The 13,450-nt window shown below is 35.6% G+C and overlaps 1 protein-coding gene across 12 annotated transcripts in view; it reads right to left on the bottom strand.

The window, feature by feature from the left end:
• Positions 1-733: 733 nt before the first annotated feature.
• NRIP1 (nuclear receptor interacting protein 1) overlaps positions 734-13,450 on the bottom strand; it is a 154,595-nt gene continuing 141,878 nt past the window's right edge. For 11 of the 12 annotated variants that reach the window (XM_069073046.1, XM_069073037.1, XM_069073045.1 and 8 more), the window contains one exon: positions 734-8,332. In XM_069073046.1, the coding sequence (XP_068929147.1) occupies positions 4,519-8,007 (3,489 nt within the window). In that variant the 5' untranslated portion in view covers positions 8,008-8,332 and the 3' untranslated portion in view covers positions 734-4,518. Of the gene's footprint in view, positions 8,333-12,485; positions 13,208-13,450 lie in introns of those variants that run through there. The other variant, XM_069073048.1, reaches the window with a different exon arrangement.

Genomic DNA, 13,450 nt, shown 5'->3' on the forward strand with positions numbered 1-13,450 from the left:
ATTTTAGTGGTCCATTGACAAAAAGATCATCTCAATATTTATTGCTTAAAAAACATGATTCACTGAAAAATAATCAAAAACAAAAATGAAAACTATCTTCAGATATAACTCTTCAAGAATGGGTACAGAACACATAGCTAAGAAGAATCTGAGGTCAGATTTCAACTCAGGAAGACTGATCTTCCTGATTCCAGAACTGACACTCTATCCACTGTGTCACCTGGCTACATGGTGATTTACTTAATACAAACTTTAGTGTATAACTAGGTCTCACCTAGTTATACTGTCTAGGATGGCACATCCTAGGGCAATTTGTGTGGACACAAAGATGAGAAAATGTTTTTACTGGCTGTCTCGATTTTAAAGTTTTGTTAGAACAATTAATATAACATTTCATTTTTGTTTTTTTCAAAAACAATTAAGAACAAGATCTTCCAAAAAATGGGTACACAATAGAGAACTAACACACACACACATAAACTGAGTTAAAATTATTTGTTTTCTAATCCCAAAATTTTGGATATGAAGTGATGTAATTTTGAAATTCATTAACTGCACTCTTACAGGTTATACTAACTTGATGACTAGTAGTTTTGCCTTTTTTTTTTTTTCTGAGAAGGGCACAAAAAATCCAAAGATTTATTTTCATGTTCAAGGCCTTTCACTTATATACTCTATTATTAGTAAAATACAAGAACTAGATAAAGACCAAAATAAAAGTCATTCCAAGCAAGACAATGTATTTTTTCATTTATTCAAATCCACTGCAGGAAGTAAACACCAAAAGATTTAAAAACAAAAACAAACAAAAAACTTCACACTGCAGTATGCACAGTTTCATGACATCACATGAAAAAATTAAATTTCTAATAAAAAATGACAAGTTATATTGAGCACATCATAACAAAATTGGTTGTGTAAACCTCATAATTTATATCATGAATGGTAATATAATATTCCTTTATTTTCTAGTATTGGAATACTCCTGATACAATATTTTGTTTTTGTTTTCAATGGAATTAAAACTTGATGACCTTAGTTGTGTGGGTTCCTTATGCTAAGAAAGTCATTAACTTGATTCTTTTAGACACTTGGATTCAAAACATGTTCTTTCACAAAGCTAAAATACCACAGCACAAAAAAAAAAAAAAAAGAAAAAAAAAGGTTATGTCCTGAAATGGAATACTGTCGTTTGTGATGAACATTTGATTTGACTTAAGACGTTTTGCCATATGCACAGGGTCCCCCATGCACGTTTCATGCAGCAGGTAATCACAACTTTAAATAAAAAGTTTATTTTATACATTCTTCCCAGACTTGCAACCGTATACATACATGCAAAAAAATTTAAACCTATCTGATCATATTTACACTTATACATTAGCTATACAGAACTTAAAAGAGATTAAAAGGCTTTTCCTCTGAATTAGAACAATACAAAATATGTATTTTTCATTAAGGAAATCACTATTTACATCACCTTTTAAAAACCAATTTTAACATGTGTAACAAGTCAATATATGTACACACTCTCTCTGTGTATATATATATACATACACACACATATATATGTATATATATACACACATATATATGAAAAACAGCTTACTCTTCTGTAAGATGCAGCAGAAAATAAACTAGTAAAGCTACCTTACTGATGTCAATGAGAGCTGTAGTACCCTTCCACAAATGAAGTCTTAATTAGGGGAAATTGTGTATCTAAAATTGATTTCTTAAAAAAGTCTGTGTAAATAACCTTGCATAAACAATGTGAATGTACTGATGAATTGTCTTTCTCTAAAATATCAAGTGGGAACTTCCTGCAGTGAATTAGTGTTAAATTTCTTGAAGTCATATTATACACTGCATATTTATATACCTTTATTTGTTACCAAAAATAATAAGCAATTCTGGTTTCCTTTTTTTTTTAAAGGACTAAACCTCCCTTCCCACAAGTACCATTATTTTGCTTAAGGGAAGAGAGGTTTTTGTTGATCTCATATTTTAACAGTTTCTAGCCCTTTTGAAATTGTCACCTCAAAACATACCTCCATTAGTGTTCCCTGTTAACTAGCAGTTGTATTCACTATCCTTACATCTCACCTAAGTTGGTACAACAGTAAACAATGTATGCTGTTAGAAATGTGATGTATAGGAAGAAATTCTGGAAGCATATGTTTGATGAGAAAGAGGCCTGTTTGTGGACTATAAGAGCTCTAGTGCCCTTTCATTGACATCATTTAAAGGGACAGCTAAATTGTTAACAATGAAAAAGTTAACATTTTAACTTTAAAAATCTTTAAAAATTATTTAAAAGTTTAAGCATATATTATAGATAATAGATCACCACAGAGTAAACATGAGATGGTATACAACATGTTCTCCATGCATATATTCATTGACCATTGGAACAATTCTCATTTCACAATAAGAAAAATGCATGCCTTCATGTCACCCTGAAATAGCCCATTATTTACTCTGGGTTATCTATTATTCTATAGATTTCATAACTATTTACAAATCATTCTGAGAAAAATAATCACTTAAGACTTTAGACAGACGTTCAATAAGTAAATCCCCCTTTCTTATATTATACTGAATCTTTCATATAAAAATTATCAAACTACTTTAGTAACACCCTAAATTAGATTTCTTCTAGTTCATGGTTAATTGCACCACAAGTTCCTGTCCTTACAGGGCCAGTTACTAAAATGGCTCACACTTAAAACAAAACAGAAAACCTAAGATTGGGGTAGAACATGGTAACTAAAAGGGGGTTACAATTGTTACAGTGGTTTTAAAGATGCAAACTTCCTGAACTATATAGCTCAATAAAACATTAAGCTTCATGTAAATAAAATCGAGATCTACTTTTCAATCAAAACGAGTGGTTGCATTTCTTGATGTTTGCTAGTGATCCCAGTGTGCTTCCTAGTAGGTAGGCTAAATCTGCTGTTGTTTTTCTTGGGTTTCAACAAAATGTTAGCACTTTTCTTGTGTGACTGCTTCTCATGGAAGTTAAGGATGTATTCTGTAAGAGTGCAGGCAGTGTGGTACAGTGAAAGAGTGCTGGCTCTGGAATCAGAGGACCTGGCTTCAAATCCTGCCTCTGATGCTCACTGCCTGTGAGACCTCGGGCAAGTCACTCAATCTCCCTAGGCCTCAGTTTCCTCCTCTACAAAATGAGGCAGTTGGACTAGAAGGCCTTCGAGGTCCCTGCCCCCTCTAGAGCTCATCACTGTGTGATCCCTAAATCGTGCACACTGTATTTTAACCAAAGTACCTCAGTTCGGGGCTGTAGCGGATCTATTCTCACTCTATGGTCACTCAAGCAGACACAGCTAATTGAGACAAACAGTGGGTTTTCCTGAGACAGTAACCAAATACTAAGGTTATAAGCCCTCCCACCTCCCTTTATTATTATAAAAAAGAGTTTTGAACCAAGATTTCCCAAGATGTAAGGATATTGTGTGAACCTTAAGGCACCCTTAAGGTATGGACATCCAGGTACAATTTGTTTAGGAAGTAATACTGGCTTCAACAATCTTGTTCTATCAAAGGAAATGTTATAGTTATGATTTGCAAACAAGGCAAGTTAAAATGTGAAAAGATGACAATCAGAGGTAAAACATTTTGATTTTGTTACAAAACATCATTTCTGAGAAATCCCAAATATCCAACATATTATAAGCAACATTTTAGAGTTCCCAATTCTAAAAAAAGAAAGAATGCAATTGGGTGTAAAGGGAATAAAAAATGCTTTCTTAAAAAGGAGCTATTGGCCCCTCCCCCCCTTCATATCACTCATATTGACTAAAGAGTACTAAGAACTTAAAAGAAAATATACAACAAAGGGAAACGTGGTAATGCTATAGGGGAGGAGAAGAAATTAGGGGAAAATGGATTAGGAACAGTCAACAAAAAACCTGTAAAAAAAATTGTTTTTTGGGGAGAGTAACTGAAAACTTTCAACAGATCTCAAGTTTCTTTTTTGGATTGAACAATAAGAAATTAGCAGGCACTATGTTTTTCCATTGAACAATTACTTTTTTTAAAAGTAAGCCTTTTAAAAAACACACATATATAGTTTGTGTGTGTATATGTATATGTATATATATATATATAGATGTATGAAATGCTAGCTGTTTATGCTTCCCCAAAGTGAGATTCAGTACCAGAGTACACAAATTGGAAGCAAATGAATTACTGCTACCATGGATTCAGATTTACATTTTAATTTCTGTGTATTTAAATTACTGGTAGTTGGGGAAAACTTCTCATTCACACACTACTCACAGGTGCTGTCAGATGTAACCGTCTGTTCAGTAGTTTCCCTGTGATAGCTAATGTAAAGCAAAAGGGAACGATGACTATTTTAAACATCACCAGTAACCAGTAATTTTCCAAATGAAGACAAATAAACTCAATTAGAACATGCTATTTTCAAATCATGCTCATTTATAAAGTGTTCAAGTTCATATTAGTTTTACGGACTCAAATCTTGATGGCAGACAGATTTTATTCAGACTCTTTTTTTATAGTTAGTACTTTTTCCAGGAGTCCATAAACTTCTCCCTTTGTGTTATGTGGGTGGGAAGCTGCATTCCCCATATGGCTATTGTAAGGGCTTCTTAAATTAAAGAAAGAAACTTTAGTCTCTGTAGCAGGAAGCAATTCTTCCTTGACTGTAACCTGTGTAGCATTTTTTGCAAATGACTCATTCCAAATGTCCTTGTCATGTGCTTCTTGGTTGCTAAGAGAATTACCTCCTTTCTGTAGCATGTAATACAGAATTGGGTTGGTTTTAGTCAGTCTTGGTGAATCTTTTTCACATTCATTCTTATCCATACCTGTAATAACCCACTTAATAGGGCCCTTTTCACTAGGAATAGGACACACACTTAGCTGTCCAGATTCTTGTCTAGATACCGTACTGCCCAAGTGCTCAGGTGAGCACTGGTAGGGAGAATTGGCAGGGCTCCTTACTGCCACTGGGTATGGAAATGTTCCATTATCAATACAATTACCGAGTTGACTAGAATGACTCATGACTCCATTCAAGGAAGAAAGGCTAAATTCAGCTTTGCTATTCATTATATTATTTTTGTTTCCTTTCTTCTTAACATCAGTTATAGTGTTATTCCTATGCTGTGACAAATCTCTCACACAATTTTCAGAAAGAAGCAGCTGTTTCAATACATTAAAGCCTTTACTATCTCTAGACCAACTTCTGTTTTCATGTTCATTATTGGAACCATGACATGCTGGATATTTAAATTCAAGATCATTTCTGTTACATTTCATTTCTTGTTTGTTAAGCAAAGGCCCATACAGTTCTGTAGAAGGATTATGATTATTTGCACCATCAGAAATATGACTTTTCATCTTTTTTTTAAATGGACTTTCTGAAGACTCAATATGAAGTTTCCTTTTCTTAGGAACTGTGTAAAGACTCTTTGACTCTAAAAGAGTCAGTTCACTGTTCCTGTGACTTCTGTCCAGATCATCTGCAGGATAAACCTCTTGATTCTGTCTCAGTAATCGACTTAACAGGCCATTCTTAGAAAAAGAAAAGTCCTGAGGTGAAAGAGGCTCAGATTTGAAGTCCTCAGATGCTGGTGAAGCAGCTGCACTTCTCTGCAGAGTAGGAACCACACCTATGAATTTATTAGTTATTGCATCTTGGTTCTGATGGACATTCACATTATGGAAGATATGTGAATCATCACAAGGTTCAGATTTTATTTTTACTGTTAATATTTGCTCACTGAAAGCTTTATCTGTATGGTCTTGGCAACTTTCATCTCTCAAAGAAACTCGTTCCTTCTTTTCATTTTTACTTTTGTTTGGGTTTCCTAGTAGTAACTGAAGAACTGTCCGTCTTTCAAGCAAATTTTCTATTTCAGAACCAGAGAGTCCTGCTTCAGGGACTGCTGACTGACTACCAAATGCTTTGTTACTTTCTTCAAGTATATTTGGTTTATTTGTGAGCAGGGGACTACTTAGTCTATCAATCAAACCCACAGGTTTATCTATGTTTACATTTAACAGATGCTTGCTTGTTCTTTGGTCTTCTATCGACACAGAAGACTGCATTCCACATTGAGCCAAATTCTGTAAGAGTTTGCTGGCACTGAAAGTTGCAGAATTTTGTGCACTGTCACTTTGGTTTGGCTTATTTGTTCCTTGCAGTTCTTTGCTTTTGGTAAGGTCTATCAAGTGTTTAGACGCTGGATTCATCAGTCTTTTGGGCTGAACGTTACAAACATACTGGGGTGAACTGTGTTTGACTAGAGACTGTTGAGAGAGATTTATAGGTGAGTCTGCTTTTGAAGATACAAGCAACGGTGGAGTGCTCACTGGAGTAGCTCGATTTATGCCGGGGCTTTCTATTACAGGAGTCCTCTTACTGCTTTGTGTACTGAATTTTGTCACATTACTATGTGATCCCTGAGAGCCAGCTGTTTTTTCTAGGTTTTCTTCATTCTTATGTCCAAGTAACAGCTGAAGAAGTGTTACTTTTTGGTGAGGATTCAATTTAGAATTTTTGGAAGTATCTCTGTCTTCTTTGATACTGAGACCTGGAACTTTTGGATCCCAGGTGTTTAGCAAGGATTGAGTAAGATTATCTAGAGAGGGAGGCTGGCTAGACTCTGGTTTTTCGATTCGATGTTTGAAAGATAAATCTATGGGGACACAGTTAGAGTGAGAACTTTCATCACCGCTGCTGTCGTCTTCTGTAAAACTAGGGTTATTGTCTGAATATTCGTCAATTGTTGTGGGTGTACTGCTATCCTCAAAAATGCCAACTCTCTCCTTCTGATCACGTCCACTAGTTGGTCTAGCTATATTCTGGCTTTTAAGAAGATGTAAAAGCAAACTATTATTGGCAGCTGGTTTTAAATTGTTTCTCTCCAGTGTGCTCTTATATTCTGCATTTCTGGGAGGAGAAGGAAGGACTGCCATTGGACTTTGGAAGGTTGTAATGTTTTTGTCAGCTACTGGCTTATTTGATGATGATCTAGCTTGACCATTAAGATGGCTCGACAATCCTTTTGACAATGGGAAAGGGACAAGGTCCTTCTGGCCACTTTCTTGTAGTCTAGCCATAGCAGCAAGTCTTTCACTTGCCACTTGATTTGCATTCTGTGCTTTTAAAGCATGTTCCCGAGAATACTGCTGCAAATGCGCTTCACTGGAAAGGAGTAATGCTAACTGGCTACAAGCAACACTAGGCTTGGGTGAAGGAGCAGGACTAGACCGTTTTTCCACCATGCTCGCAACAGCCTGGAGCCTTGCAGCACACGATAAGGGCTCATTGATTCCTTTTGCTCCGCTCTGTCCAGTGTGGGGTAAGTCTATAAACCCATCTTTGATTAGATTTTTAGTTACATCAGCCAGATTAGCATCAGGTTTTTGATCTTTACTTTTACTTTTCTTCAAAAGAGTTTTTAAGTGACTTGATGCAACACCATAGCACCTTAAATCTTTCTCCACTTTTAAGGAATCATGGCTAAGGGAATATCCTTGCTCCTTGAGGCTCTGCCTAATCTGCTGTGACAGAGCAACACTTTGCAGCCTAGAACTGAAGGACTGAAGCAAAGAGGCAAGTAATGTGCTATCCTGTTTGCCTTTAGGCACATTGTCAACCATGCCAGCTAGCAAAGCTTCCTGTTTTACATTTAAATCCACAATTGAATCAGACAGCCGCCTCCTTTTGGCTGCATTCCAGTCCTCAGAAGACTGCAATAATCTTGCTTTTTTGAGATGCAGCATGCCAGGTCCCTGGTAAGCATTTGTGTTGAGACTTGGACCATTGTTTTGACAGGTGGGAAATATATTTCCAGAAATCTTGAAGTTCTGATCCTCTCCACTATGCCCAGTAGACTTTTTGTCAACTACAGTAGCTGACCTTGGTGCTGCCTGATGCATTAGTAATCCTTCTAGGTAAGTTAAAACAATAGGATCCTGGTGCATTTCAGAGCCAAGCTCTTCTCCATGAGTCATGTTCAATAAAAGTATTCAACAAGGACCTGGCTTCTTTTTACGTTAGGGACTGCTTTTAGAGGTGAATAAGATATAGCCTTAGAGAGGGAATAAAAGTCTATTGTCTTGTTTAGCAATCAGGCATTGTTCAACTGTCCCATTCTGACCAGAAATTCTTCTATGAAAGAAAGAATCAGGAAAAATTCCAAGATAACCCAGTCTATGAAGGTGACAAAATTTTAACTAAGGAAAGGCAGATGGATTCCTTAATAAATGGGTCCACAGTAGCAAGAAGTTGAAATCTTCATTCAGTAAGCAGATATTGTCTCACCACGTCTCAGGATTCCTATGGTAATAAAATAAAAGAAATTTAGGTAAAATGAAGTAAAGATCTGGGATAAGGTTATAAGTAAAAATATTTCCACCTCCCCAATCCCCCCAAAAAACTCAAAATAATCTTTGAATGCCAATACATATACTGAATTCAATTCATTAAAAACTTACATTCATGTATATTTCTATTAAATTTAGGCACTTCTCATGTATAATCCCAATACTGATCTACTATAAAAACATTACATGTATAAATATTGGATAAGGAGAATAAGATATAATAACATTGATATTTATTCTAAAATGTTAGCCTACTTTTGCAAATTGTGGCTCAAAGATCTTGAATTTGATGCTAATACTAAAGCCTGCAAACTACGTTTATTCTGGAGGCTGAAGAGGGCCAGAAATCAGTAAAATAGTAAATATGCTTCTTGAAGCAACAAAAAATATTTCTTTCAAAATTTATACCCCAAAAGCTTTTAAGGCTCCAAAATAATATCTTAAAACCCACAGTGTTAAAACTGATTAAATTAGGGAGGCTAAGGTGGCACAGTGAATAAAGCGCAGGCCCCAGAGTCAGGAGGACCCAAGTTCGGTTCCGGCCTCAGATACTTAACACCCACACAAAAAAACTAGCTGTGCAACCTTGGGCAAGTTACTTAACCCCAATTGCCCAACAAAAGGCAAAAAACAAAAGCCAACCAAACCAAACAAAACAAAAACTGATTAAATTGTACATTTTAAAAAATAAAGAATTAAAAGAAATTTTCAAAAATTGCTTTTTGGGCTTTGCAATGTTAATGGAATATGAAGATCTTCCCCACCTATGTAACCCCGTGTCCCCTTTCCCCTTGGGACAAGAGCCTTGTTCCCAGGTCTAAAGGTACACAGGCATTTCAATCACAACTGTGATACATCCTGAGTCATATAGAGCCCACTGGGGGAGGAGCTTTCTTAGGCTGAAACTTGCTTACAGGGAGGCTTGCTTGCAGAAAGGCTTTCATACCTTTTGATACTGAGGCCAATTAGGCACTGAACCACCTGGGTTGGGATGCTTTCTGGCTCTGAGCCTATTAGTTGAAAACTATATATACTGGGAGGTTGGTATTTTACTTTGGGGGTTTGCTTATGAGAAGGACCTTTTCCTTCCCTTGATGGTACTCCCAGAGTAGCTGTTTGTTAAGAGCTCTCCTGGTCTGCTGGTACATGTAGTATGTGGTTGTATCACTTTGTTCAGATGTCAGATCCCTGTACTAATTTCTCTATATTTCTCTGCTTGTATTTTTTTTTTCCATGTTCAGGGTGCTGACCTTTCCCCTGAACTAGTGAATGACTTTTACCTTCTTTACTTTTCTGTTTGTATTTTCTCCTCATTTAGGGTCCTGACTTTTTCCCCCTGAACTAGTGAATGACTTACATATGTTTCATTAAAGTAAGATTATTGACCCCTTTGAAGCTGTCTTTCCTTTAGAAAAGCAGATCAAAGAACCTATAATAGCAGTCCACCCGGGGTGTGCTGGGTGCTTGCTAATACAGGCTTCCCATAAGAACCAGGGCAAAAGGCACTGATCACTAACTGTCAATCTATAACCAACTTTCAATGTTTAATAAGAATTCATTTTCACAAATTATCCAAGTCATCTGTAACTTCTCCATCTTCCTCTTCCTTTGCAGATGGTCAAAGAAACAGTTAAACTAAAGAGTTAAGCATTTTGGTAAGTCATGTGGGAAAAAAAAAGCTTCAATAGTGTTATCAATGACTCATGTTATCCCTGACTCTTCCAATGCACTAGTTAATTATGAATTATATATAAAGGTGTTTTTTCCCCTCATTGAATTAGTCTACTTTAATATCTCAAGAACAAATGATTTGAGTGAGGGAAACATTTCAAAAGCCATGACTTAGTAAACTATTTTAAAGAACTAATATGGCTAAAAAACTCAGTCATCACTGGCTAATACAATGATGAAGTAATCTCTGAACTTAGCTAGTCTGATTGCCATGTCTTTAAGAACCTAGGGTCACCTGCAGGCCACAATGAAACATGAAGTTACCCAAAAAGTTTAAAAATATTTTTAACAAAGTTAATTACAAAAGGTTTTACCACAAAATTCCTTTATGAAATAACCTCTGTTGCAGTAAAATATTCTGTCCCCCCCCACCAAATTTACAACTTATCAGAAAAGAGATGAAGATAAATTCTACCAAGAAGAAAAGAGAACCAAATTCACACAAGTATTTTCAAGACTACGCCTATAGCACAAAGTACATTCTATCAAAGATTTCCTCTATGTGATGGTAGCAAACAACTTAAAAATTAATTTTTAAAAACATACATTAAATGAGATATTAAAAGCAATTGTAATGTAGTACGATTTAAAATAAATTAAAATAAAAGCATTTCTTAACAACAGTAACAAAATCCCGGAAGAAATCACAGAAAGAAAAGTCCTTAGAAATAAATAAAAATACATAAAATATTAGGTACTCAACCTATAAGGCATATTTTCAAGAAGTATAGGTATAAACACTACTTAAAGTGATGAAGAAAAACAAATAATTATTAGAGACAGTGTTCACAATTGGGCCACATCAGTATAATAAACATTACCAAGTTACCTAAGTTGATTTACAGATTTTGCACTATACCAAAATATCAAAGAGATACCCTAATGGACTAAAACGAAATAGCAAAAATATCTGTAGGAAAATAATCTAGAATTTCAAGGTAAATAATTTTAAAAATTAGGAATGAAGGGGGAAATAGCATGTTCTGATCTCAAACTATTCTGTAAAATAGTAATCATTAAGATTCTGTTGCTGGCTAAAAAAATACAACAGTGAACAATAAAATAGACTGAATAAGCAAGAATCAGAAAAAAAAAAACCTAATTCAATAACCTAGTGTTTACAATATCAGAAAATTTGGAAAAGAACTCTTTTTGTGGCAAAGACTTCTGAGAAAGCTAGAAAGCGATTTAGAACTACATATCACACCATATACCACAATAAGCTCAAAATGGAGTCATGACTAGAATATTAAATGTCACACTGTAATAAAAATTAGAAAATGAGATAAAGTATTGTTCATTGCTATAACTGCAGAAGAGAATTACAAAGCTACAGGTAATGACAAACAATAAAGTTGGTAACAGTAGAGACAATGAAAAAGAGGCAGGCATATAAATGAACTGATCAAACCATTAAAAAAAAAACAGCTTGGAATTATGCTTTAAAAGTGTCTAAACTTCCTTTAAACCAGAGATCATACTACCATGTATAAAACCCAAGGAAGACAGAAAGATAAAAAAATATACCTATATGTCTATACATATTTGTGTGTAAATGGAAATAGATACATATATGTATTTAAGCATGTATGTGCAACACATTTTTGTGATAGCAAAGACTTGGAAACAAATTATATATTCATAGAATGGGGAATGGGTAAACAAATTATGGTACATGAATGTAATTGTGCCACCAGAAATAATTAATATGAAGAATTTCAGAGAAGATTGAGAAGATTTAAAGGAACTGATACAAAATGACATAAATAGAAAGAGAAAAAAATTTACATTGACCATAATGTAAATAGAAATAATAAGAAAACAAAACATGCTATACAGTTACAATGACCAAGCTAACACCATGTAAACGATATATAGGGTAGAAAAGAAATAATTAACAAAGGAAAGATATTGGAATTATTAACAGGTGTTGGGGAAGCCTTCCTGTAGAAGGTAGGATTTTATCTGGGATTTAAAGGAAGCCAGGGAAGTCAGTAGCCAGGGAAGAGAAAGAAGGGCATTCTAGGGCATGGGGGACAGTCAGAGAAAATGCGCAAAACCAAGAGATGGAGTGTCAATTGTGAAATGGCCAGAAGGCTGGTGTCACTGGACTGCAGGGGAGTAAGATACAAGAAGCCTGGAAAGGTGGCCAGGTAGTAAAGAGAATCCCATGGAGAACAGGGGGAGTGACAGCATGAACACCCATAAAAAGGTCAAAGAGGATGAGGTTTGAGAAAAGACCATTACATGTGGCAAGTGGCAACTCTGAAGCATATGTATTACACATGCCACTATTTCTCATGAAAATCTTTTTGCTATAACAATGTGGAAAGTATAGCTTATATAATCTCTAAGAAACTGTTAGTAAGTATTACATGATCAGGTAGCTGGGTGGCATGATGGATACAGCACCAGGCCTGGAGTCTGGAAGACCTAAGTTCATCTCTCCTCATATAAATGCTATGGGACACTGGGCAAGTCATCTGACTGTTTGCCTCTGCTTCTTATCTGTAAAATGAGGTGGAGAAGGAAATGGCAAACCATTACTGGACCAGTATCTTTTCCAAGAAAACCCCAAATAGGGTTATAGAGAGTCAGACATGACTGAAATGACTTAACAACAAAATTAAGTGAACAGCCTTACTCCCCTCCCCTCCACAAATAGTTGTCCTTTCTCTAACAAGGTGAACTGTATGCAATTCAAGAAAGGCTTTTGCATCATTTTCTGGGGATCACTTAAAAGAAATTCTAAAGCAGCATTATATTTTATTAAAATTATGATGGAAGAGTAGTCCCTTATGCCAATAAATCTCTGTACTAAGATAAAATGATGTTATAAAAGGCATTTCAATTCGGAGTTTCTCTCGTTAAAATAATACTGAACAATATTCCAAACGTGACCATTTCACAAGTGCATATTCACTCTACTGTTCCTAACTCCAACACCTACTCCCAACCACACTGTATAAGAAATCATTTGTAAATATTACTGACATAACAACTGGCAGTAGAGCAGAAAAAGAGAGGTGTACAGGACAGAACAAAATAAGAGAAAGCAAAGGTAGATGAGGTGAGAACAGCTACAAATGCCTTATTTATAATTCCCCTGAAAACTTTTCTAGCAAAAATTATGAACTAGCTTAGACGCATAACATGACACTCTGGCATGCCGTCTCATTATGCAATAATCCTGAGGAAGCCTATAGCGTACAGCTGGTGAGGCCAGTGCCGGGCCCTTTGTTTTCTCTATTTCCCAGTTAGTCTGCTGGTATACATGAGAACGAGAGTAAAAGAGTGAGAGAGCAAGTCCGTGAGAAGGAGAATGGACAGAGGTGAGTGA

This window comes from Petaurus breviceps, unplaced genomic scaffold (genome assembly GCF_028583685.1).
Source record: "Petaurus breviceps papuanus isolate PSGF00001 unplaced genomic scaffold, PetGlider_PUasm1.0 90849, whole genome shotgun sequence".
NCBI lineage: Eukaryota > Metazoa > Chordata > Mammalia > Diprotodontia > Petauridae > Petaurus > Petaurus breviceps.